General features: G+C 44.1%; 1 protein-coding gene across 1 annotated transcript in view; it reads right to left on the minus strand.

Moving 5' to 3' along the window:
- The window catches only part of dnah9 (dynein, axonemal, heavy chain 9), a 107,682-nt gene extending 84,482 nt beyond the window's left edge, over positions 1–23,200 (minus strand). The window contains exons 1-27 of the mRNA XM_076298773.1: positions 22,844–23,200; positions 21,892–22,088; positions 21,588–21,746; positions 21,032–21,162; positions 20,701–20,912; positions 20,147–20,380; positions 19,564–19,731; positions 19,262–19,378; positions 18,287–18,437; positions 17,696–17,810; positions 17,325–17,393; positions 15,022–15,148; positions 13,461–13,716; positions 11,973–12,214; positions 11,431–11,566; positions 11,136–11,332; positions 9,715–10,139; positions 9,179–9,401; positions 8,716–8,882; positions 7,276–8,146; positions 6,754–6,884; positions 5,911–6,037; positions 5,124–5,276; positions 3,513–3,638; positions 1,727–1,966; positions 1,148–1,308; positions 1–67 (exon numbers count right to left, since the gene is read on the minus strand). The exon at positions 1–67 is cut by the window's left edge and continues 90 nt beyond it. Of these exons, the coding sequence (XP_076154888.1) occupies positions 1–67; positions 1,148–1,308; positions 1,727–1,966; positions 3,513–3,638; positions 5,124–5,276; positions 5,911–6,037; positions 6,754–6,884; positions 7,276–8,146; positions 8,716–8,882; positions 9,179–9,401; positions 9,715–10,139; positions 11,136–11,332; positions 11,431–11,566; positions 11,973–12,214; positions 13,461–13,716; positions 15,022–15,148; positions 17,325–17,393; positions 17,696–17,810; positions 18,287–18,437; positions 19,262–19,378; positions 19,564–19,731; positions 20,147–20,380; positions 20,701–20,912; positions 21,032–21,162; positions 21,588–21,746; positions 21,892–22,088; positions 22,844–23,200 (5,559 nt within the window). The remainder of the gene's footprint in view (positions 68–1,147; positions 1,309–1,726; positions 1,967–3,512; positions 3,639–5,123; positions 5,277–5,910; positions 6,038–6,753; positions 6,885–7,275; positions 8,147–8,715; positions 8,883–9,178; positions 9,402–9,714; positions 10,140–11,135; positions 11,333–11,430; positions 11,567–11,972; positions 12,215–13,460; positions 13,717–15,021; positions 15,149–17,324; positions 17,394–17,695; positions 17,811–18,286; positions 18,438–19,261; positions 19,379–19,563; positions 19,732–20,146; positions 20,381–20,700; positions 20,913–21,031; positions 21,163–21,587; positions 21,747–21,891; positions 22,089–22,843) is intronic.
- Positions 23,201–25,582: the final 2,382 nt, after the last annotated feature.

A 25,582-nucleotide genomic window follows, 5' to 3' on the forward strand; every position in this document is an offset into this window, starting at 1 on the left:
GCCAGCAGGCCCAGCTGGGGCCCCACTCATGGTGAGGTGGAGAGACTGGGTCAGGGTGATGTAGCATCTGAAGGCCAGGTGAGATGGGCACACACACACACACACACACACACACACACACACACACACACACACACACACACACACACACACGACAGACAAAGCACAATGCACAATGGTTAGTGACATCAATAGAACACACATATTATCCCCCCACCCCCCTTCCTGAGTATTGCTGTTACGGCATTTTATTGGGTATTTTTTTTTCTGGTGAACTAATCATCAGCAGGAACATTGTCATGATCATCCAATCAGAACACATAGAACCGGTTATGTAGTTGCCCGGCAACATTGTTAAAAAAGCTGCCCCCTCCTACCATCACCTAAAAGCTGTACTTGATCCTTCTGAAGGTCACTCAAAAAGATGGTGAGTATTTTTGCAATGTACTGTATAAAGCGTGAAAAAAAAATTTTTCAAGGACTACTTCACCAAACGAGCCACCTAGTGTCTAGCCTCATTGTGTATCGGTTAACTAAAGAGAAAGAGATAGAGAAAGAGAAAGAGAAAGCGAGAGAGAAAGAGAGAGAGAAAGAGAAAGAGAGAGAAAGCGAAAGAGAAAGAGAGAGAGAAAGAGAAAGAGAAATAGAAAGAGAAAGAGACTCAGACGTTTATAGAAGCCCACCTGGGCCCACCTATTTCATTTGGGAGTCTTTTCTTTTTTTCTTTTTTTTTAGAACATCCCGAAAAACTCTGTGCGTCTGGAGAGGAGCCAAAGTGGTGACATGGTCAGCCTCTGACAACGGAAAAAGGGACGCGGCTGACCATATGCTTGGAGAGCTGTGCGAACATTGATTTATCCATCAAAGCAGATTGCTCCTGCTTTGTTTTTGGCTTCAAAGCACCTCGGTCAGTTTGGGAGTTTAGCTGGGTGGGTGTGGATTGTTTATTTTGTTTTTTTTGTTTCTAAGTCTAAACAGCTTGCCAGAGAGTCTTGGCACCTGGTGCTTCTCTGTTCTGCACATATGGATTTTAATGGCACCTTAACTTTTAATAAGAGGCTTTGCTCAGGGTCTGTCAAGTTGAAATGAATGAAAAAGAGTCAAAACTTCACCTCAACCAAATTTAAAAATATATAAGCATACTGACCGGTCTGTTAGCGGGGTGATGACCAGACGAGGCGTGTTGCCGAGGTACTCGTAGGAGTATAGGAACTGGGCGTCACAGATGTTGGTGTAACAGTGCTTTTCCCGGTCGTCCCATCGGTGTCTCAGCTGGGACAGCCACACAAAGGCCTGGGAGTTGTCCACCTGGGGGTCAGAACACAAGACAAGCACCTGACCTGACTGACACAATGCCCAAAGCCATTTTTATGTAATGTCGCCCTTTAATACTCGGGGGATTTTGGGTGATTCTTACCACAAACTGAAAAGATCTGAAATGTCAGTGGCACCAGATGGCATTTATTAACAGCAGGATGTATGGAGACTCTTGGAATATAATAACGACTATGCAAATGTTTCATTTTTATCATTCAAACAAAGCTCACATCAGAAGAAAGGAAAAACAACAAATGAAAGTGCCATATGGTAATAACTGTAGACAGTGTTGAATCCGACAGCAATGAACCAGACACCATTTGGTATTTTATAGTCTTTGTGTGACCTACCACAGATTTCAGACAAACCCACATCAATCCGAATCAGCAGGTCATCAGTGGCGGCCTACCTTCTGAGCGATGATCTTGGCCACCACGTCCCTGGCGTGGACGTCGATAGTGCAGATGGTCATGACCTTCTGACGGTCACCCGGCGTGAGCTGACCAATGAGCAGGGTGATGAGGGCGTTCAGCTGGCCCACCTGCTTCTTGTAGTACTCCTTCATGGCGTTCTCGTAGCCCTCCTCGAGGCGGCCGAACGCCATCCCCACGTCCATGGTCCACCAGATTTGGGTGCAGGTGAGCGCCACCTAGAGGGGTTAACATGTGGGGTTAAAGCAGATGCTTTTATCAAAAGTGCCAGGAACTTTTGAGTTTGAGATCTGAACCCGGGACACATTCCACGTCTTCTGCATTTAGTCATTTAGCTGACGAGACAACTGTCTATCAGGTGGCAGCGCAGACAGGAACCTCTGAGTGACGCAGGTGATTGGCTTAAACGCCGGAAACCAATCAGCCCCCTACCCCCAACGCCACTTACTTCAATTCCATATGTTACTCTGGGAAGATGCATGCAGCTTTCTGCGCCGTGAAAGTTTTTCTTGGACTCTCCTCCTCCCCTTCTCCACCTGTCTAGATCTGCTTAGGCTAGAGGGGGTCTTGCACAAATGGATTTTCATTCCTGTCTTATTTTGTTGCGCTCCGAGTAAGCAGCAAGAGCGGCAGCAATAGCAGCAGAGGTAATGCAGTGCAGTGTCACTAAGTATAAGTATAAGTATATATACTCTTTTGATCCCGTGAGGGAAATTTGGTCTCTGCATTTATCCCAATCCGTGAATTAGTGAAACACACTCAGCACACAGTGAACACACAGTGAGGTGAAGCACACACTAATCCTGGCGCAGTGAGCTGCCTGCAACAACAGCGGCGCTCGGGGAGCAGTGAGGGGTTAGGTGCCTTGCTCAAGGGCACTTCAGCCGTGCCTACTGGTCGGGGTTCGAACCGGCAACCCTCCGGTTACAAGTCCGAAGTACTAACCAGTAGGCCACGGCTGCCCATAGGTTGGTGGCTGAGGCATCTAACAGCAGCAGCTTAAGCAGATACATTTTTCCCAAGACTAAGGAAACAACCACATGCTTGCTTGAATAAAGCTCACTAACATCTGAGAGTTCTTTTGTGTGAGCTTCAGTTTGCAAGCTCTTTGGTGTGAAGTGTACCGTATATGGTGTGGAAGGCATAAGCCATTGCTATTTCTATCACTGATGCACGTCTTGACAGGTTGGTGAGTGATGTTTACATATGGTATCGATCACACAAGCACAGGCATGCCGCTTCCATAGTTTGTTTTAACAGATGGTGAATTCACTAATGGTTTTTGATTTGGCTATAAATACCTTAAAAAGAAACCATATATTCCCTTACATTCAACATGAGCATCATTTGCTTTAGAAACATGCATATACACACACGTGCACGCATGCAGGTACACACATACACACACACATACACCGTAACATAGATACAGAATGTTTCTCTACCTATGCCCCATAACCTATTTAACAAAATTCATACAACACAAGCATATCACCATAACACACATACTGCACAGATAGACACACATTCACACACAAATCCACTGGCAAATAAATATACCCAAACAACTACAAGCACACACACACACACACACACACACACACACACACACACGCCTCAAAATCTCAAGGTGTGTCGAAGTAAACCAAAGGCACACCAGATGCATGCTGGGTTTAGCACTTCAAAACAGAGCTGGAGGTTGGATTAGCGCAGCTTGCCTGGAGAGTGCGGTTAGTGGCAGACAGGCTTTGGCACTCCTCCTACCTGAGCGGGGTAGTCAAACAGCCACTGCTCCCTCGGCTTATCCTCGTAGGCCACCACCGCCTCGGTCATCTCGTGGCGCACCGTGTCGCGCATGGTGTCCAGCACGCGGTTCAGCCACACCTCGACCTGGCGACAGATTATCGTGTCCGATTTCAATTCATAGCCATTCATGTTTCATGTTGCGTACAGTATTCCACTATCGTGGAACAGACACTAAAACCCTCAGAGCCACTTGGATAGTGTGTGTGAGTGTGTGTGTGTGTGTGTGTGTGTGTGTGTGTGTGTGTGTGTGTGTGTGTGTGTGTGTGTGTGTGTGATACCACAGACTACCTGCAGATGCTCAGATTGTCAACACAACTACAATTTATAGTTAAGGTGATGTTCAGTAATTGTTCAACAACAATTTTACACACTGAAAATGAATCCTAGCAGATGGTCTGTTAAATCTCTGTGGGCAGACTATCCAAGTCAAGTGTTACCAAGAAACATTATCAGGAAAAATTATCATTATTGCACTCAGTTGTCATAATCGCTATTAGCCAAAAGTTATGAGGAGAAATATAATATCAACTGTAAAACAAATTAATAGAGATTCCACATTATTTCATCTGAGTCAAGTAGAAGCATTTAAAGTTATGAATATGGCCATAAGCATCCGCAAAGCCAGCGATTAAGTCTATAAATCCAGGGCAATGTACTTTTAAGAGGTATTGATGTATAAAAGTGAAATATTTGGTCTAGCGAGGACAGAAGTAGTCACAGCGCTGAGTCTTAATAGTTCTCAAAGGAATTTCCTCAGCAGTGTCAAAAAGGGGGATATTATCTGAAGGAACACATTGGGACGTAAAATCTCTATTTGCAGCCCATAGCATTATCTCGACAGCAATACAGCGTGGGCCAAGTACAGCCTGACTAATTAATGCTCCAAACAACTTTCGTGCTGAAATCCTCTAAGCAACACACGCTTTCACTGCCAATAAGCATGTGCCGTCGAGGGACTGAGAGGGAGGCAAGCTCTCGTTTCGCGGGCCGAGCTACACTCCAGCTGATTTCTCTGATTAGACTGAAGAAGTGTTGTTGAGCACAGTGATCTAGCAGCCAAGAGTTTGGCTACAGGGCTGAAGAGGTAATACTGAGGTGGAGTGTGTGTGTGTGTGTGTGTGTGTGTGTGTGTGTGTGTGTGTGTGTGTGTGTGTGTGTGTGTGTGTGTGTGTGTGTGTGTGCGCGCGCGCGCGTGTGCATGTGCATATGCATGTGCGTTTGTGTATATGTGTACTGTGTATAATATACACACAATGCAAGATACTACTTGGCTGCAGTAAAGAAAATCTCATTCGCATTCAGAGGTGGATGCTCTATACTATGGAGACGGTTAGTTTATAATTCAAGAGGCCCCTGTGTTGTGCAGTATATGGTGTTCCACTCATCTGAAAACAAACAGATAAACAAAACAAAACGAAATAGAATTTCTTATTCCAAGAAGGTGTTGGATGCTCACACGCTCTAGCGTGTATGTGAGTGTGTGTGTGTGTGTGTGTATGTGTGTGCGGTGATGGTTAATACAAGTCTGCAGTATGCAGCTGAAGTTGATCAGGAGCTGGACAGAGGTACCTGGCCCGTGCAGTCGCATGGCTGGCTGAAAGGCACGCACTCATCCTCCTTGCTGAACATTCCCAGAGCCGTCTTGGAGGGCTTCCCCTCGGCGTCGGAGTCAAACTTCAGCTTGGCAACATTATCAAACAGTTTGGACAGGTGCCTTTGGACCTGAGAGGGAGACGAGTTTAAAAAAAGTTTCTTTTCACCTATTCATCCGTTTTTTCCCCCATTTACTGCAGTCATGCACCTTCAACGGGATGTCGGCACACACGTCTTGACTGATGCAATAAATTACAAACAGAAAGCAACACTACCCCCTATTGGCCACTAAAGAATACAAGACAGGAGACCTGCAGATCATTAATATGTGTATTGAACACAGTGTACTATCCCATGCATTATTATCAATCTTGGGAGGATGCGAAGGAGTGATGAATCTGTAGGCAAAGATTCTGTGCCTGTCAACATGTGTGTTATGTCTTATAAAAGACACAATCCTGGCCAAAACAAACTGTCTGGTCATCAGCAGTTTTGGGAAAATTATGATACATACCAGAGCTGACATTATATTTTATGATGTTAATATCAAGGGTATTAATCAAAAAGCAAGATACCGGACTAGACAGCACAGATGATTTCATTAAATCACACTGACATGCGATCATGTCATCAATTTAGGAGTAACGTACAGTTTACCTCATAACAGGTGGGGGTTGGGTGAGTTTACTGGTACTCGGTGTGGGAGGGCTTTTCTGTCTTGTCCAGTGCTATGCTAATGGTCACTGGCCTATCTGTGCAGTACCTGGTGGGGGTCTGTGCCATTAGACAGGATGTCCAGCAGGTCTGCGGAGGAGATGAAGTAGAAGCGGGGGAAGGCCAGCCGCTTGGTGTCCAGGTACTCTGCCAAAGCCTTCTCACACAAGGCCAGTCTGTCATACAATAAGACAAAAGGCCCGGGTGATTATGGAAACACACACACACACAGGCACACACACACGCACACGCACACGTGCACACGCACAGGCACAGGCACAGGCACAAACACACACACACACACACACACACACACACACACACACACACACACACACACACACACACACACAGATAAACAAAATGCAGCAAAATGAAATGCACCTCAGAAAACTATATATGGGTTGTTTGCGTGTGAGTGTGTGTGTGTGTGTGTGTGTGTTTGTGTGTGTGCGTATTTGTGAGTGTGTGTGTATTTGTGTGTGTTTGGGTGTGTGTGTGTGTGTGTGTGTGTCTGTGTGTGGGTGTGTATTTGTGTGTGTGTGCGTGTGATTGTGTGTGTGTGTGTGTGTGTGTGTGTGTGTGTGTGTGTGTGTGTGTGTGTGTGTGTGTGTGTGTGTGTGTGTGTGTGTGTGTGTGTGTGTATTGGGTGTGCCTGTGCATCTCTGTGTGGGCATATGCATGTGTTTGAGCTTGTGGGCCTGCTCGTTCTCGTGGGTGTCTACAACAACGCAAAAACAGGAAATATGCATTTCCCCGTGAAAGTCAGCTCTGGGGAGCGAAACTGCAAGATTAGAGCCACTTATTCAGGCAGCCTACATTGCAATGTTTACCCACAGTGCAATGGAAATCAGGACACGGTGGTAAACCCCCCAAAAATAAAGCAACCCACCTGCACTGAATGTCCTCCAGCTTATTGTAGAGTCCCGGTTTGTTGGTGGCTTCTATGATATTTGGAGTTTTGTGAGTTTCGTACGCCAGTTGTTTGAAATCTGTGTCGATGCCTTCAAAGCGATTGGAGTCCTGCAGGGAGAATCAGAGGCGAATGACCATGCAGCCTTCGTTACTCCATTGAAAGGACTTGAACTGATGGTATTTAGCAAACATCTGTGTGTTTAACGGCCCTTTAACGCTATGTACAGCACTAATGTGATATGTATACTGCTATATGCTGGAGGCATTACTGGATAATTTCACTTGTGATTAAAAGCATATGGGCTGCAATTGTTACTTAAAGAAGAGGCTAATTTATTCTGTAAGATCCATTTTGAGTTACTATACTGTACCACAAATGCTGGTTTTATTTAGAATTCTACTGACAGCTCATTGTCAGCTCATTGTCAGAAGATTGTTTCCCAATCATATGATAAATAGTTGGAAACAAAGAGGGAGTTTTTCTCTTTTCGAGTCTAACCTCGGGCAGCTGTGAGCGGATGTCCTCGGAGCCGATGAAGATGCTCTCCAGGTGTGACCAGGTCCTCTGCACCTCAAACCAGATGGAGATGACCGCATCGGCGGTGGAGAGTCGCCGTTGCCAGGACGACACCTCCTCTAGGAAGTGGGCGATGTGCTTGGATGAGAGCATGTTCTGCAGCTGCACCTGGTTGTCCTCCAGCGTCTCGATCAGCTCCTCGTCCGAGCGCACGAGCGGCACGTCGGTGCGCGCGTGCGCCTCGTAGGCGAACGCCAGGCCCGTCCAGGTGGCGTCCAGCTCGATCAGCACCTTCTCCATGGCCATCTCCTTGACGGCCCGGTCCACGATGCCGCGCACCTCGTCCTCGAAGCGGTGCAGCTCCAGCCGCAGCAGGTCGGCCAGCGTGGTGCCCTCGTCCATGGCGAAGCGGACGCCCGTGGCGGCCATCAGCTGGTGCCAGTGGCGCGGGCGGATGGCCGGGTTCTGGAGCTCGGCCACGGCCCGGAGCGAGGTCAGCGTGTTCTTCAGCGTGGCGTCCAGTCCCAGGAAGGCGTCCCAGGCGCGGGCCTCCTTGTCCAGGGCGCGCAGCTCCTTGCTCAGCCGCTTGCACTCCAGGTCCATGTCGTCCACGTTGATGTCCCGCCAGCGCGTGGTCCGCCAGGCGTCCAGGCTGGACTGGACCACGGAGGCCAGGTCCCACAGCTCCTTGAGCAGGACCACCTCGCGACGACACTGACGGAGCTGCTTGTAGTCTGAGATGTTGACCTCGAAAAGGCTGGCTGACGCAACCAGTGTAGCCATGGTGGACTCCTTCTCCAGGATCTGCCTGTGGGCCGTGTTCAACATCTGATAGGGATTCTCAGAGTCAAATCTGTGTGAGGAGATGAAATCAGTATACAGTATAATGTACTAGTAATGTCCCGTGGTTGACACCAGACCACTTCTGAAAACTCAATTGAGATTGAAAGTGGGTCTGGAAAGGCTTCATTGACTTACGACTTCCACAGGCATAATTAGCAGTGAAATGAAGCTTAAATTGGTGCATTGAACTCTTAACAAATTGTTTAAGAAGTGCCAGCAAACACATCTTTCTTGTAAACGAGGTTTTAAATGCAGTTGTTTACTCAATTCCAAAGAAAATACACGTCAATATCTTAGGTTTAACCCTGTCGCTATCAGCGCAGCCATTGGTTGCGTATGAATACACTTCACTATCAGTCATCATATAAAGCCTGCCCCATCCCAAGTTTTTGGTTTCAGAAACAGGTGTCAATGGGATCCTTTGGAAATTCCTTGGGTTCGTCTGGGCTACTAGTAATGCTTCACACAGGATTTATCTTTCAATCCCATGTTGTAATTTTTATTGTGTAGATGTATGCCTATATATATATATATATATTATATATATATAACTGTATATTCAGTATTTTGAGGCTGTACCTGAAAGGTCCATTCTTGCGGAAGTCCTCTCTGAAGGTGTGCTGCTCCACATCAAATGAGGTGCACTTGCGACGCAGACAAGCCACCTCAGTGGCCTGCAAGGGAGCCACGTGCTGCTTAACCACAACAGCCTCCTTCTTCAGGTTGGTCCACTTCTCCGGCAGCTCCTGGACAGAGAGGTCGATAATTGATGATGTAACAGCACTGCTGATATTTTACTCAAGCAGGAAAACAGAGAGATGTAGAAATAAAAACAGCCAGGTTTTATGAGCTAAAGTATGCAAACATTAAAATCAAGTTCATTCAGAGTTCTGATCTTAGCCGTATGTGTGGTATCAAAGCCGTAGGCTTTCAAAAATACACCCCACTACTGTGAATTTTCACAATAAAAGACAGCTGTAGTTGTACAGTATGTACAGTATTTCACATACTGAAGGAGAACAGAAGAGACACATTATAGTACCTCAAGTTGCTTGAAGACCACCTCTGGCAGCTCCTGTTCATAGGTCTTCAGCAGGTCAATGGTGTGCTGCAGAGGCTCAAACATCTCGTCCGTACTGCTCTGCCTCTCCTTCACCGCCAGCAGGTGACCCATGACCTCCACCAGGCCACCGTAGTCACCCTCTGCCACACTCTTGCCAAGCCCAGTCTTTGTAACTTGAATGAAGTCTTCCAGGTCAGACAGACTAACAGCAAAAGACAGAAAGGGATTGGTTACAAGTCAGAGTAAATATTATGAGTTATGGCAGTACATGTCAGACTCCCTTAGTATTATGTGTGTGATATTGTACAAGTAGTCTCAGTGTTCCATCTAAACGTACCCATCATTTACAACTCATTTGTCATTGTCTTTTACAAAAGACCACAATACTGTTGATACAGAAATACTGGCTGTGTAAGAAAATGCTTCAACATTTTCAAGCATACTGAAAATCATTCTGTTACCACTCATCACAGGCTAATGGTTCGAATGCACATTGACGACATGTAATACACTACCTGTTTGTGACATGGTCAATGAGGTGCTGTTTGAACATGAGGCTCCACTTCTTGACCGTGTTGAGCAGGGAGCTCTTGAAGACGCGCGCGTCCAGCCGCATCCAGCCGTGGACCACATGTACAGCCTCAAGTTGCTGCACCTCGCCGTAGACGCGCTCGTACGTGTCCACCTGCTCCCGGAAGCCGGCCAGTGCGGGCGGTGCTTCGGGCACGCCGTCCTCTGCGTGCGCCTCGATCTCCTCGCCGGTGAGCGCGTGGCCGTAGAGCAGGAACTGCCGCAGGAACTCCTTGCGGTCGTCCACGTAGAGGTAGGCGAAGCGCTCGTGGGTGTCTCGCAGCTCACAGCAGCGCGCCGCGACCGCCTGCACACGCTCAGTGAGAAGCTGACGCATGTCCGCCAGATCGGCCATGTCCTCCATGTCCGCCTGCGGAGAGAGAAAGAGAGAGTGAGAGAGAGAGAAAAAAAGAAAGAGAAAGAGAAAGAGAGAGAGAACAAACATTGCTATGAGACCAGATAAGTCTGTGCTATGTTATGTTTGTTTGACAGAACATGCAAATAGAAACTCAATACCAATGGCAACCTATGTTATGGTCTTTAAATCAGCACTAAAGAGTCATAAAGTATCTATAACTAGGGATCTAATCCTGCAATCGCCATAACTGATAAAAAAAACTAGTTGGATAGCCAGGAAAAATAGTGTGAACAACAGGTTTATCTGTCCTTCACATACACAGCACCATAAAAACAATCTAAAGATGACACAAAACCAAATTGCTGAATATGGTTGCTTGAGATGATTCAGGGTAACTGGTTGTGAGTGTAGACTGTGGTCAAGCTGTGCAGTAAACATCAGGTACACAATGACATTTACTGGAAAAAGGTCTCAGGTCTTATTTGGGTAATTGGGTCAAACTTGGGAGATTTCAGTCAACTGAACTACAAATTAAAAGCCTATCAACTTCAACAGAAATGCAGAAACAAAAAACAGGTGTAAAAGGCCAGGTTACACTCAATACCATAGAGTGAGTCACTCTTGAAGAGTTACTAAGCATTCTGGGGAGACTGATCACATCTTACAGTTATGCAATGACCTCAAAGAGAGAAAACACTAAATCAGGGTAAAATCTGAGAGAAAACAATCAATGCTGCAATTTTGCGAGAGCACACAATCTCCAGTCCCATGTATGGGTTTGTTCACGCCACTGCGAGGGATATTGAGTGTCACAGACTTCAGACGTCAGCACTCAGATCACCAGCCGGCTTTGGAGCGTCGTCAAGACGTTGACGTCAAGGTGTCCGAATTCCTGCGCTGCCCAAGCGGTCAGACTTAAATACGACCATTTCCTAAACAAAAAAATGAAAATCTGCCTGGCCTGTCTGATTGCACTCTGGCAGAACATCTGCGGCAACATGCGCACACCTGGTAGTGCGGGAAGGCGCAGTGCTCGGCCAGGCGGGGCACGAGGGAGGCGATCCGGTACACGTCGTTGACGAGGCCCTCCACCAGGTCGTAGAAGCCGTCCACCGCGCCAAACTCCAGGGAGGGGCGGAAGACCATGTCGGGCGGCTGGAGGTCCAACTGGGCCTCGAACAGCGGAGCCAGTCCAGCTCTTTGGTCTGGTGGTAATAGGAGAAGACAGCACCGGTCAGAGACAGGAATGATTTAAGACAATTTACAAGTCTGTTGTGTTGGGCCTGAGTCACGAGGAACATGCCAGTGTTGTCCAGGAGGAACTTGAGGGAGCTCTCGATACTGTTGAAAAAACCATCGATCACCATTTCATCGATATAGTCCACATAGGCCCTCCATTCTGGCGAGACAGGGTTGGCCTTAAATAGCTCCAGATTTTTCTGAAAGAACATAACAACATATTAGGACACAGACAACACAAGCTTGCATATTATTGATGTATCAAGCGTATCCCTACTTGCTACAGTATATGTAGAGAATAATCTCTGTATTAGTAACAGAGTTTAGTTCTAATCAAAGAGTTTAGAGTTTAGTTCTAATCAAACTAAGAGAGTTAATGTTCTTATTCTTATTTCTTATTTCTAAAATATTAAATTTTTATATAACTGACATGGTACCCTCTTCTGTACCATGTGCATTGTTAACTGTTTATTTATTGTTATTATGATACTTCTTATATACAATCTATCCACAGTAAGAAGTAATCAGTATACAGTTAAGACTACATATATCCTTATTTAGCCACAGTGAAACCGCGCCCTCATTGTAAATTCTTCCTGGAGTTACCTGGACCAGGGCGTGGATTTTGACCCCCGAGTCTCGTATGTGCCCATAGCATTTCTCCAGGCGCTCTGTCCGGTCCTCTAGGTTCAGGAGGCTGTCCTTCTTGCCCTCTTTCCTCTCAAAGATCGGCGTCACCCAGGTCTTCATGATGGCATGGATCTGGTCTACATGGTCTTTGGTCCTCTGCAAGCTGTTCTCCAGCTCATGCACGGCATCACGCACCCTCTGGATGTACTCCCAGATCCCTGTTTGGGTTTGCAGGGCAGACAAGGAGGAAGTGAAGTGAAGGGCTCTCAACATGATGAGGGTTGTTACGCAGTCTGATCTTCAAAGCTAATAGTCGGCTTGTCTTAATTAATGGCAATGGCCTGCTATTTGCTAATCAAAAGGTCATATTTTATCATTTCATCATTGTGCACTAGTAGTTTGTATCAAATGTGAAGTCACAAAAGATTTTTTTTAACTAAAAATGAATCTGTTAGAAAAAAATGAATGAATTAAATTGAGGCTGTGCAGTTCAGAGTTACTGCAGAAGGGTTCAGTATATGTCTTTGCAACAATTTCAAGACTTTTTCAAGCCACAACACGTTTTCCCCTAGCTGCCAAAAGGCACATGATGCAATTCCGGAGATTTCCACTGAATGGAGGAAAGCTTTGGAATTTCAAATGTCAGGAGACTATAATGTTTTATGTATGTTTTCAGAGGGTAATGGCCTTGCTCAATATGGAGACTGTCAGTGCTATTCTTGTGGGAATGATGAACCTAGACCAGCTAAGAGACAGCAGACAGCAGACAACAGTTACAGTAGATAGCATCAATGATTGAACATCTGCCACTGTGCTTCATGAAACTAATGTAGATGGTCTGGCTGTGCAGTAAGTGGATGGAAGAATAGGGACAATGGCATCCAAATGACTGCATGAATTGTGAGACACTAGCTGGGGTTTCATCCAACTCATTTGCATCTTTTAAGAGCATTTATGAAAATTTGGCTGAGTCTGTGCATGTTTCCATCCGTTCTGTTTTTGAGTGGCAAATGGACAATCTCTAAATCATAGGAGGAGTTGTGAACAGCTGTGGGTTCAAAATGAGGATGTAAGGGCAAATTAAATGAGGAAACATGATAAAATCTCAACAAATGCAATCTGATTGGGAGATAATCCAACACCCTCTAGCGAATTGATTTCTTATTCGTCCTCGAAGATTTTATGTTAATTTAAAGCATTTCCACACAGGATTTTCTATTCTATTGGTCAGAATTTGAATTAAAAAGTTGGATGGAGGCCCAGGCTAAGGAATGACTACTAAAAGTGGGATGCTAACTTGTCAGCTACTGTAGGATGAAGCACATTTCAACAAGAACAATCACACATATAATCACACACACACGCACACGCACACGCACACGCACACACACACACAAACACACACACACTATGCAGACACAACAGAACAGAGACACACAGAAACAAACACAGCGGCGAGCCCACCCTTGCTGTTCCAGTTCATGGACACCTCCGCCTCCCTCAGCTGTACATCTATCTCCTGCAGCTGACTCCGGATCAGCGGGAACTCCACCTCCAGCACTGAGCGCATCACCTTGTTGTACCAGCTGGCCGTCAGCTCCATGTTGGCCACGTACTGCCACAAGAGCTCCTTCCTGGAGTAGACGTCGGCAGCCATGTCTGGGATCACTTCGGCCTGCCGTGCCTCCAGGTACTTCACCTCCCTCAGTACTGACACCAGCTGCCGGCCACAGACAGTGGACACTAATGAAGGTCATGTTTTAAAGGAGCCCCAAACACTTCGCTTGATCAATACCAAGGCCATAAGGGATGTGTATTTGTCAGCCAGAGTTGTCCACTAGGGTCACAGCCATTACTGTTTAGATCAGTTAAGAAAACTGCCATAGTACACACACACACATACAAACACACACAGCCATACACACACACACACACACAGACACAGACACAGACACAGACACACACACACACACACACACACACACACACACACACACACACACACACACACACACACACAAACACAGTTTCAAGAGCAGCACTCACATCTGTGTTGTAATTGTAATAAGTAGTGAAGCAGGCACACTCAACTCCCAAAAATACAATGACTTCGGATGTGAGTTTAGATTTCGTTTATCTCGATTGTTGTACTTTGTCCAGATTGATAAACATTTCACTTGAACTTTTTGTCTTTACCATAAATATCCCCTAAATACACTTTAACATATCTCATTTCATTCACAACAGTAATTGTATGACAACAAATGTTCATGTCATTCAGTGAAAGCATATTAAGATGTGACATAATATGTCATGGCATCTATAATTATGAGAGGCTTCATGACAATTACCATAAGCAATAAATTGACATGGTTAGACAATCATGCACTAAATATCATGAGCAATAAATGTAGGTGCAATTAATTGTAGGATATCATGGCATGCTTTTGCCTTACAACAAAGGGTTCAACTCAAGTGTACCCTAAATTATTTAAATACCGGTAGTAGGGTAATTACACAACAGGGCTATGCAGATTATGGTGAGCATTCCCTTTAATTCTGTGGTATGCCAATGTACATAATGCACATGTGCAAAAAAATTACAATGAATCATACATGATTCACACATGACATTTACATGCAGAAAATGGGAGAGACTGCATGTGTGTTAACATATGTGTGATAGATATGACTTATAGAATATATAATATGACGTAATGAACAAGAAACACCAGATGGGCCAGATTTGATCATAATGCATCATGTTCAGCAATGTGCATAGGTCAATCTTTATCAAAGTGCGTAGGTCAATCCTTATCAATGTTTCAGGATTTACATACATATAATTAAAAAAAAAACACTCTAAGAAATTTATTTTTTCGTAAAAGATTGGTGTAGATGTCCTTTAGCGAAAAGCACAATCATGTCTCCCTTTGTCTGTGCGTTCATTTATTTGTTTTTGTTTTTTCCTCAGGAGTATTTTATTGTTGTGTTTATAGCTTAGCCCATCTGTTGCCTGTATTACCTGAGGGTTGAAGTTAACAGTGATGAGCCTGGTGGCCTGGTGTCGGCAGATGAGCGGCTGGTTGAGGTTGTACTGAGAATTCTCCCCCACAGACTCAGTCCACTGGTCATACAGCTGCACGCAGTACCTGAGGAGACCACAAACACATCGAACCACATGACTTAGCTCTGTCTGTTTACTGTTCTGAGTACAGTCTTAAATGGTGCGCTATTTACACAGTGGTCACACCAGTGGTTTGTGGTCACATCAGGTTGTCTTACAACTAGTCACTAAACAAAACCATTTAATGGCAATGTTAACATTCCACACAAATAGCCTGTGTTACTAGCCAGTCATAAATAGCCTGTGAGTAGTTTAAAATGGCATAGTAGTACAGAACAGAAAAGAGGTAATTCACAGTGTGTCCTCACTATACTTTTTACAATGTAGTAGCCACTGCAGACTGCTACATATCGAACCTGGCAACCCGTCTGAATGTTAAAAAGGAAAACATGTTGGAAAGGAAACTGCAAAGACTATGTTGATGACAAGACTTGTTATAAAGTCTTGGCACCCTGATGGTGAAATTAATTAATGTACAGAAATTTCCCCAGACAATAAATAAGGTCTTTATGGATTACACATCATACAGGAAATATGCATGATTTTCCTATGTTAAATAAAGGCTTTTGCTGAATAATTTATTTCACTATACAAAATCAGCCTACTACGAATGCTCTCTTTTTAGCACTGTTGCTGTTTCACTGTTTCCTGGTCTTGAATCACCTTCCAACAAAAAGATGCATATGGATTTATATTGGATTATTCACTGTAAGGGTTTTGCGGCAAATTGAATTTTGAGTGCTCTGCTCAATATTAAATTTTTTCACTTTTTTTTCTTTCTTTTTCTTTCCATCTGGGTTTAGGGTTAATTGCCATTCCGAGGCTCCAGAGTCTGTGTTCAGGCAATCAAACAGTTCCACTGTACTCATAAATCACACACCCCCATGTCAGGAAGGCAACTACTGGAGATGGTTCTAATTGGACTAACCTCATTGCTGTGCGCAATACCAGTGATTACCTGCTTCTAACAAGAGACCTCTCCTCTAGACTACAAAAGAGCAGAGGAGAGAACGCAGACCTACATCTCGAGGTTAAGTCATTTATTTTTAATCAGCAGAGACACACACACACACATACACACAGACAGACACACACACACACACACACACACACACACACAGATAGAGACTAACACATACACACAACAGAGACACAAGCGGTCTAACAAAGACCTCCGCACATACACACACACACACACACGCACACGCACACGCACACGCACACGCACACGCACACGCACACACACACGCACACACACACACAGATAGAGACTAACACATACACACACCAGAGACACAAGCTGTCTAACAAAGACCTCCGCACATGCACACGCACACGCACACGCACACGCACACACACACGCACACACACAAACACACAAACAATATATTGTTTTGAAGGAACAGACAAAAGAACACTAACACATACACACACCAGAGACACAAGCGGTCTAACAAAGACCTCCGCACATACTCACGCACACGCACACGCACACACACACAGATAGAGACTAACACATACACACACCAGAGACACAAGCTGTCTAACAAAGACCTCCGCACACGTACACGCACACGCACACACACACACACAAACAAACACACGCACACACAAAACATAGCCACAATATATTCTTTTGAAGGAACAGACAAAAAAATCTCCATCTTCCATCTGTGTTGTGCGATGCTTGTGTGTTTTCTAACAGCATAATTCCCGGCGCGCAAATGAGCCAGCACCACTGGCGCACAAGGAACACGAGGCCCTAGGGTAATCATCTACTGACACCAATATTTTAAACGAGCAAATAAATCAAAGCAGGACACTTGACTCTCTCTCTCTCCCTCCTGAAACGCGAATGCACCACCTAATCCCCTCTAGTTTACCACACTTCAGCCGCCTGTTCCAAAACCCCTTCATCCCCAAACGCATGCCAGCACGAATTCCTGGTGTGAAACTAGCCACACTGTCATAGAAACTGAATGCACATGAGCAGTGTTATCGCTATATATACGATAGCATCGCGTGGTGTTGTGATGCTGCTGATAGCGGGATTATCTAAGGGGAAAGATGATGAATTGCTCTGTTTTCACACTCAGGCAGACGAGTGTTGCCGAGATGAAGGGCCTGGACAGAGGGGGCAGATATATTGGCCGGTAAATCACAGATAGAGCATCTCGACAGGGATCTCCAGGCCGACTAACCTTTTCAGCAGCTGCATGAGTTCATCGTGCTTCTGGATCATTCTTTGTCCTTCGGCTGACTCCATGCATCTGTTTGGGGAAAAAAATGTGTGTAATCCAGGTGAATAACAATTTTGGCCCACCACTGTCAAAAAATAGTGAATGGTGAAGCCCCAATAGAGTATGGTTATTTAGAAAAGTGGACTGCCTGATTTAAAACTCAGATTAGACATGGAAAAAATTAATTAGCTTGGCATTCAAAACTCATTCAGACCACAAAAATGAATAACCATGGACCAATAATACTGTAGAGAATCATTTCAATATGCTCCAAATTGATTTAGAGGAACAACACTAGAAATGGTCCAAAAGTATTCTGATGATTGCCATACGGGTGTGTGATGTATCTGAAGTTATTAAAAGGGACTTGGATGCGCTCCTGAAGCTGTCGTGCCCACTGCAGTCCTCCTGACACCACTGGCATGTTCTTACTGACTGGACAGTAACCTAGGAAATCACACACAGACATACACACAAACGCACGCACGCACACGCACACACATACAGACACACACACAAACACACACACACACACACACACACACACACAACAAACACACAACGCGTAGAGAACAATGACACACCACATCAATAAACACACAGCGCTCAGGGAGCAATGCTGGGATCAGAGATGCAGAGGGGCATAATCCAAGTATAGCGATCAGAAGCCCTTTGGGGCATTCTGAATTCCAACCATCTGGAATTGCTAATTAGCTCATTTTCTTTTTGCACATTTTGAAAATGGGTGAAGCAGAAACATGGCAGCCAGGTCATTCACCTGAGCATGACCTCTTAAGACTTCTACAGAGGAAATCTTGTGATTTTTCCATCTTTCTTTGAAATCCCCCACCTCCCAACCCCCTCTCTGATAAGTATAATAAATGAATGTGCGTCGAGGAACAGTGCTGAGTGCTGAATCTCACCCATTTTCTCCACCATCTGGGTCTGTTTTCTGAAGAGCAGTTTGCAGCAGTCGAGCTCGTGGTCGTACATGCAGATGAGGAGCGGGTACTTTTCGTGGGCATCGGCAGCAATTAGAGGCCTTTCCAACAGGCTGCCAAACATATCCAGCACCTGAAGGTGTGAAGGAGACCAGAAACTATGCAGAACCTTATACCAACTCACAGCAGACAGATCTCAAAAAACTATGTCTATAGCACATGGCTTGGAACTATCCTCATGGATCCTCACAGATCATTCATCCCTACAAGAGTTACACTGTTGAAGGGAGGGAAGTTTAGCCTAGAAATCTAGACATACCCTAGCGGCAGCAAATGTAATTTGCAGCCAGGGTAGTCTACAGTGGGCATTACTTTGAAATGGCCACTTCAGTCGCGCATTACGCGGCGTGAAGCTGCGTGAAACTTTAGTACCACTTTCAGCCACTGTGCGTTGCTCTGCCACTGTACATGGCTCTGTCAGTAGCCTGCCTGCCGTCCCTTCTGAAAAAGCAGGAGGCTACCTTTAACATAATTGTTGCCGAGAGGAATCCCAGCCTACGAATTCAATAACAAAATAAATCAGCGCAACACGAGTTAAGCTTTTTTTAAGTTGGCAAAAGTTTGATCAACTAGCGAACTAACTCTGCTGGTGGGAAAACGCATGGGATTCATGAGTTGTAGCGCTATCCTATTGTGTGCAGAGGGAATTTAAAAGACAACCGTTTATCCTGCCCCTCGGACTGAACACTGCGAATGGTGAGTCCCCAGACCCTACATCTTGATGTGGGTCTGGCTCGTCAGGCTAAGAGAAGTTAGGAAGGGAACAATTTGATTATATCTGTGTAATAATACTGCACTTTAGTATTATATGCCTATGGCACATGGCTTGGAAGTATCCTCATAAGGGCAGTCAAGAGTCTGGTACGTGCAGTATATGATTTAGGTAATTACATGTACCTTAAAGGCATGCTCTAAGCCAGAGGCATCATCAAATGCTTGGCAGAAGATGGCACCTAGACGGCGATCTGTGTCTTCAACTTTGCACTGGAATTCAGTTGCATCAGTTTCAAACTCCTAAAAGGGAGAAACAGAAATCTGATAAGTAAATTCGTCATACAGACACCTTACTGTGGCATGGTCTCACAAAACAACGCCAGACACCTCATTCGTTATTAAAAAAACAGTTGGGAGAGTTTATTTGCAGTGTTGAAATTTTGATCTTGAGATCTTGAGATTTTAATGCTCCACTGAATAATTACCTTGTTGTTGACATCAAGGCAGTCATACGGTTTTTCCACCATAACTTTAAACCTCTCCATAAACTCCTCATGCAACCACTGGACCTGCTGGCTGAGGGCTTTGCCTCGGATGCCTCCAAACTCGATCTTCTCCAACTTCATCATATCAACAGCAGTCAGCAACAATTTCTGTGGTAAATTAAAATCATCACAGGAGAAACATCAAGTAAAGGGAATGATTGTGAGGCAGGAAACTGGCATCTAAAGTGTAGCTTGATTCTATTTTATCTAGATAATTACATTCATTAAAATACAAAAACTCAATAAAGAGTGGTAAGCTGAAGCCTTCCAAATAATTATCTTCAATACTTTGAGATCACTGCAGAAAATGGTGGAAGTGATATTGAAATCAAAGAATGTATCATGAATTGATTTGGATTTTCTATCAAGTTAATTTTACTCTATGAAGTCTTCAACAAAAGTAGTCATAAAGTGCAGTATGAAATTCATCTGAAGTGCGTAGAGCAGAACTTTAATTCAGAATGCATGATGGGAAATGTAACTAGTCATAATTTCCCCCAGGATAGTGCTTTCACTGCCTTGCCTCAATGGTCTTCAGTCTGTCAATGAAGCGATCCATCCCAGCGAACACCATGATAGGGTGGAAGTCCCATGGCTTAACCTCCTTCCCACCTCTCTGGTACTGGCTAAGGCTGCTCCTGCGGTCCTCGAACGTCTGCTTATAGTGGAGCAAAATATCCAGGGTGGTCTGGGCACGTGCTAGGCTCTCCGCCACGTCTCCTTTCAGAATGTCCTCAGGGTTCAAGTAGCTCTGGGCCTGTGAGTAGATGAGCACTCTTATCTACAGAAGCTTTAGTATATCTTTACACTCTGATACAGACATGGTTCCCAACAGCAGTAACAACATGTTAGAAAAGTAGAATTATGGTTTAATTCAACATCTCCGAAAAAAGTATACAGTGTTCAAATCCAATTTAAACTCTAACGCTGTTTTGACAGGATTTGAATCAGGTTATCTCATGTATGTCTTTCAAATATAGAATATAATTTGTATAAAATTACCTGTTTATATTTCTGCCTACGCCATATCGCACAGTGAAAATGTCAAGATACTGAATGAAATCACCATCGTCATACCTGCTGAATAAGAAGGTTACACATCTCTTGCAGCAGAACAATGAGCCTGGACGGTGTGTTGTAGTACTGAGAGTTTGCCCAGACGAGGCATACCATGTGCATTAGTGGAGCAATCTGACATTTGACCTCACTGAACTCCACATTCCCAATGTCCTCGAAAAGTCGCTCAAGAGGTTTCAGGTGGATGTTGATGTCTCTAGCCTCTTCCAGGGCTGAAATGCCAGGGGGTGTGTCACGACATCATTATTCAATAGTTTGCTGTCTTTCATTTGAACTACCCAAAGTCTTAAGAATATGAATGTGGGGAAAAAAATACATGTGAAATATTCACCTGTAGAAACATCTTGAAACATGTTTTTAAATGCAGGATAATAGCTGCTCTCCATTGTGTCAAGAAGCTCCACCATTTTAGCCACTTTAGAAGACTTAAACTGGCTCTGAATGCATTCCAGGTCAGCGTATCTAAACAAAGAAACACCACACTGTAAATGACATCCATAACATACAATGTCCAATGATTATAAATGACCTACAGTAAAACTATGCCTATAAAAGGTGTCAAACAAATTACTATGGAATTTACCTGATGAAGGTCTGAGACCGAAACATTGTGTTTTATTCAAATAAATGTTTGCATGCGGAATGGACAGTGTGCAGGATCTCTTCTAAAAACAAATTACTATGAAAGAAAATGTCTTAAAAATAGAGTTTGAGGGGAAATGCTTCAACAGCCAATTGAAATACCCCTCCATTCCCTGATACTGAAGCGAAGCATATTGACTGGATGAGAGGAGCTGTCTGATGTCAATCCGAGCTGTCTGAATTTGTGTCAGAACATCTTTAACATAAAGTCTTTGGTAATAAAAGAGAGCCCAGTGCTGTCATACCGGTTCCTCCAGAACTGGAGCTCCTCATAGGGAATAGGGCTTTTGCCCTCCTTTAGGGGCTCAGAGGAGTCCCTCTTGAGCACCTCCCGAATCTGGTGACTCCACTCGATCACTACTGTCTCTATGGAATGGATGACACCCTTATGCACCATGCTCCCCCTGCCACAGAGAGAGTCAAGTCAACATCATTTCTACGTTTGGAGAAAGCCTACTGTTCATTAACAGATTTAACATAAGACTACATGCATACCAATGTGAACACAGTTACAGCAAACACAACTAAATTAACTTTATTATATATCACCTCTTGTCCCGTTCTAAAACTGCCTGCTCCACTCTTTCAGACCCCAGTGGTAAGGGAAGGAGGGTTTTCCCTTTCACTTGACCAGCCACCACAAACACATTGTTCTTCAGGGAATGGATGTGTCGCATTATATCCTGGGAAACGACATGAGGCCACTGGTTGTGGTTTCTGCTGTTGGACAGCACAGGGACAACAACCTGAAAGGATCACAAAGACAACTGTAGATGGGCCACCATTCTTTAAAAAGGTGATTTCTTCTAGTTTTACCTAATCCCAAGTTATTGGGAGATATGCCAAGCTCAACAACATTAACTTTAATGCTTGCAGAAGAAAAAATGCCTCTGAACTGACAATGCTCTAATTCTAGTGAAAATATGGTTATTTGTATCTGCAATATCCCTGTGCATTCTGTGCATCTTGATTGTTTGGTTGGGGTTTTAAGGGATTTTGGTTTTCTGGGTCTGATGTCAACAAACAGAATGAAATGTAAACAAGATGACGGAAAAGCAAATGGAACCATACACTATGCTTTGATTCACGTGCATCAGCAATTACACAATGAAAACATTTACAATGATCCAAACGTACACATTACTATAATACTTTTGTTGAACAACAGAATGAGTTGAATGTGGATATAGGGTTTCAGAGATTTCTGAACAGAGGCTAAGCTGACTGTCTGGCTGACTGACTGGCTTACCAACAGCCCTCCCGCCCGCGAGCGAGCCATAAAGGAGTAACCATGGCATCAGTCAACTAAAGTGCGCAGACTGCGCACGTTCCTTAACCTTCACCTCATGTGATCTGTCCCAAGTTTTTAATTTAGAGTAAACTCTGTGTTTGCATCTTAGTTAGTTGTGCATTGATTTATCTAGGGCCTCTTTTCGTTTAAAGACCACTGCTACAGACCACGGGTGGCCTAATATTTGGGTGCATAAAATGGTCAACTTACTTCTTCGACCAGTGCAGAGAATTGTTCAAGTGGAACATAAGACAAGTCTCCGTAGAACAAATTGCTCTTCATTGTATCAACAGTCAGAGCACTTTTCTTCCGTTTCACAAAGTAAACCGCTTTGTTTTTAGCAGTTGCTGGGAAGCTTACACTTGGAGCCAATTGCCCAGCTGCGTTGAAGGAAACGACAAGTGTAGTGGTTTCCGATTTGTCCAAGAAGTCCTGTATTACTTGTTTCTGTTCCTCCACTGAAATGCATTTTTGCCATCGATCGCCTTTCAGCTTCAGAGTTTTTAACACGTAGTCCTCTATGAAATCGTATCTTTTATCAGCCTCCGGCATGTCGTCGTCCTCCATGATTGCAACAAAGTCTCTGCCCTATCCAGTGTGTCCGGCGTGGGAGTGAGAGTTTACTGATTGCTCCCCTGGCTCCATAGTAACACTGTTTGCATTAATGAGTCTGTGGTTGCTCTGGGGACACAGTTGCAGGACCCTTTGTATCTGAACCCATTTATAGGCTACCATCCCGTACAAATGTATAAGTCAACCACATGTTAAAGCCAATGCAATATGTTTAATCTAGTCTTTTTAAGTAATTCCTTGTACTAATAGGCCTTGTGCAAAAATTGTAAGACTATTCAAGAAACACCGTGATTAATCTGTGGGTTAAAGTTTGGTCCACCTGAAAGTTTACACACGAATTGAGCATATTGTGTGCATTACGTTTAGAAAATGGGCAATTATACATTTATCAGTTGGGCCTATTGTGCTCAAGTGTCTGTCGTTTTAGTTCTGCCCATGAGGTGGCGCTTAGGCCTATATAATAGTTAAAATTCTGGCGTCTGCTTAGATATTCTCTTCCTCAGACCTGCTGCATCTCATTTAAATTTTGATGCAAAAAATGACATCAAAGACTATTTAGGCTACTTTTGATGTATAACATTGTATAAACCAAACAGTAAAATCTCAGTTGCCTCTGACAATTAATAAAAAACAAACACTTGATAGTGGAAAAAAAAAACTCATGCTAAGATGTTTGTCTATAAATCACAACAATGCAGAGTAACTCACAAGACTGTATTATCTGTGGCATAACAACACACAATGTTTGCCTCATCCTCTTTTGTTCCTATTCAAAGGGGAAAAAGTGACCCTTGGCATGCTGCAGTAGGCCAGTGTGCGAGAGAGTGTCCTACAACCAAGGAAGTCTGAGTCTCTCTCCCCTTTGAAGATTAACATGACAGACCAAAAGCAACAAACGGGCCGGTCTTTCCATTTCAGAATCAAAGACACTCCCCGTTAGTGATAGGAGCGTGCTGTTGGTAACTGCATGCAGGGTGGCTATCCAAAAAGGTCATGCTTGTGTGCTGATGCCTGAATATCCAATCAAGTGTGTGTAACATCTGAATGACTCAGAAATCTTTATGAAACATGAATGAGTCATAGAAGTTTATTGGTTAGGACAGACATGTATTAGAATGATTTAAGATGTGCAAAGACTATTGTTCATGTTTTTTGATAGAATGATTAACAATCAGACCTTGGCCTTCTACTCACAAAAGAGTCTGCATATTGAAGGAAAATAGAGATACTTTCTCTGAAGCCCTCCCACCCCAGATGTGGCAAAGATTAAATTAAAAGTGCAGCTCTCTTGCCCCCCCCCCCCCCCCCCCCCCCCCCCTCACATAAGGTGCAATGCTGTGCTGATACTTGGGACAACATAAACTGATCAGCTTGGTGTTGCATTCCTCCGGACCACACAGCTATCAAAACAACTTGAACCAACCAGCCTGCCAGCTCTGGTCTTTAGACTTCTTCAGTTCCAGAAGGCAGCTGCAACCCTCAAAACCACCTAAAGTGGTTCCAAACATCTGCTCCTCTGTTTTGCTTTGTAGCCGACATTCATACTTTCTGTGGAAATTACAAGAGAGGGAGAGGGAGAGAGAGAAGAGGGAGAGATAAACTGATAGAGAGAGTGAGAGATGGCAAGATGTTAACAAAGAAATGACCGCGCACGAAAACTAATTGCTCTCATAATTAGTTGGATGATGAGAGTGCTGCACATGGTTGTGGTGATAGAATGTCCACTCATGTTGACTCGTAAAATATCACGAATGGTGTAAAGTATTTATGAGGGCATTAACATTCTTCCATTTACTATCAGTGATATACAACATTTTGGTGGTCTTTTCTCTGTTTCCTTTTCAATCATTGCTTTCAGATGTGCTGTAATGTTTTAATGAGGAAACAGAGGTGTGTAGCGTAACTATATCCACATTACCAACTAAATATAGGTTGCAGAGGGCTCAGAAGTGGGACACATCCTGACTTTCCGACTTTTCATTGCTTCTACTTGTCATGGTCCATTTACCTTTTAAAAACTTTAGCTTCAAAGAAGCCTATTTTAAAGTTTCTGTGCACAAAAATAAATCATTGTCCCTAACCATTCCCCGAGCCCCCCCAACCCCTTTCTCAGCATACAGAGTTTCTCAGCAAACACAAGCAGATGTTAAATGGACTTCATGAATTAAATATGAATACTGTATTTGTTTTGAATTAAGGATGACTTCTCTTGAAACCAATTGCATGTGTTTGCTTTGGTTCTTCGGGCCACGTGTTTCTCCTCGTCCTGTCAATTGCGTGTTTCATCGCTTTATCAACGTCTGTCATGTTCGAGATTATGAGGAGCCATACATATTCATTAAAACAGCCTTACAGAACACAAACCAGATTTGTTTC

The sequence above is a fragment of the Alosa pseudoharengus genome, unplaced genomic scaffold (assembly GCF_046254945.1).
Source record: "Alosa pseudoharengus isolate Yale_2024_CS ecotype anadromous, Long Island Sound unplaced genomic scaffold, YU_APseudo_1.1 YU_APseudo_1.1_scf_21, whole genome shotgun sequence".
Classification (NCBI taxonomy): Eukaryota; Metazoa; Chordata; class Actinopteri; order Clupeiformes; family Clupeidae; genus Alosa; species Alosa pseudoharengus.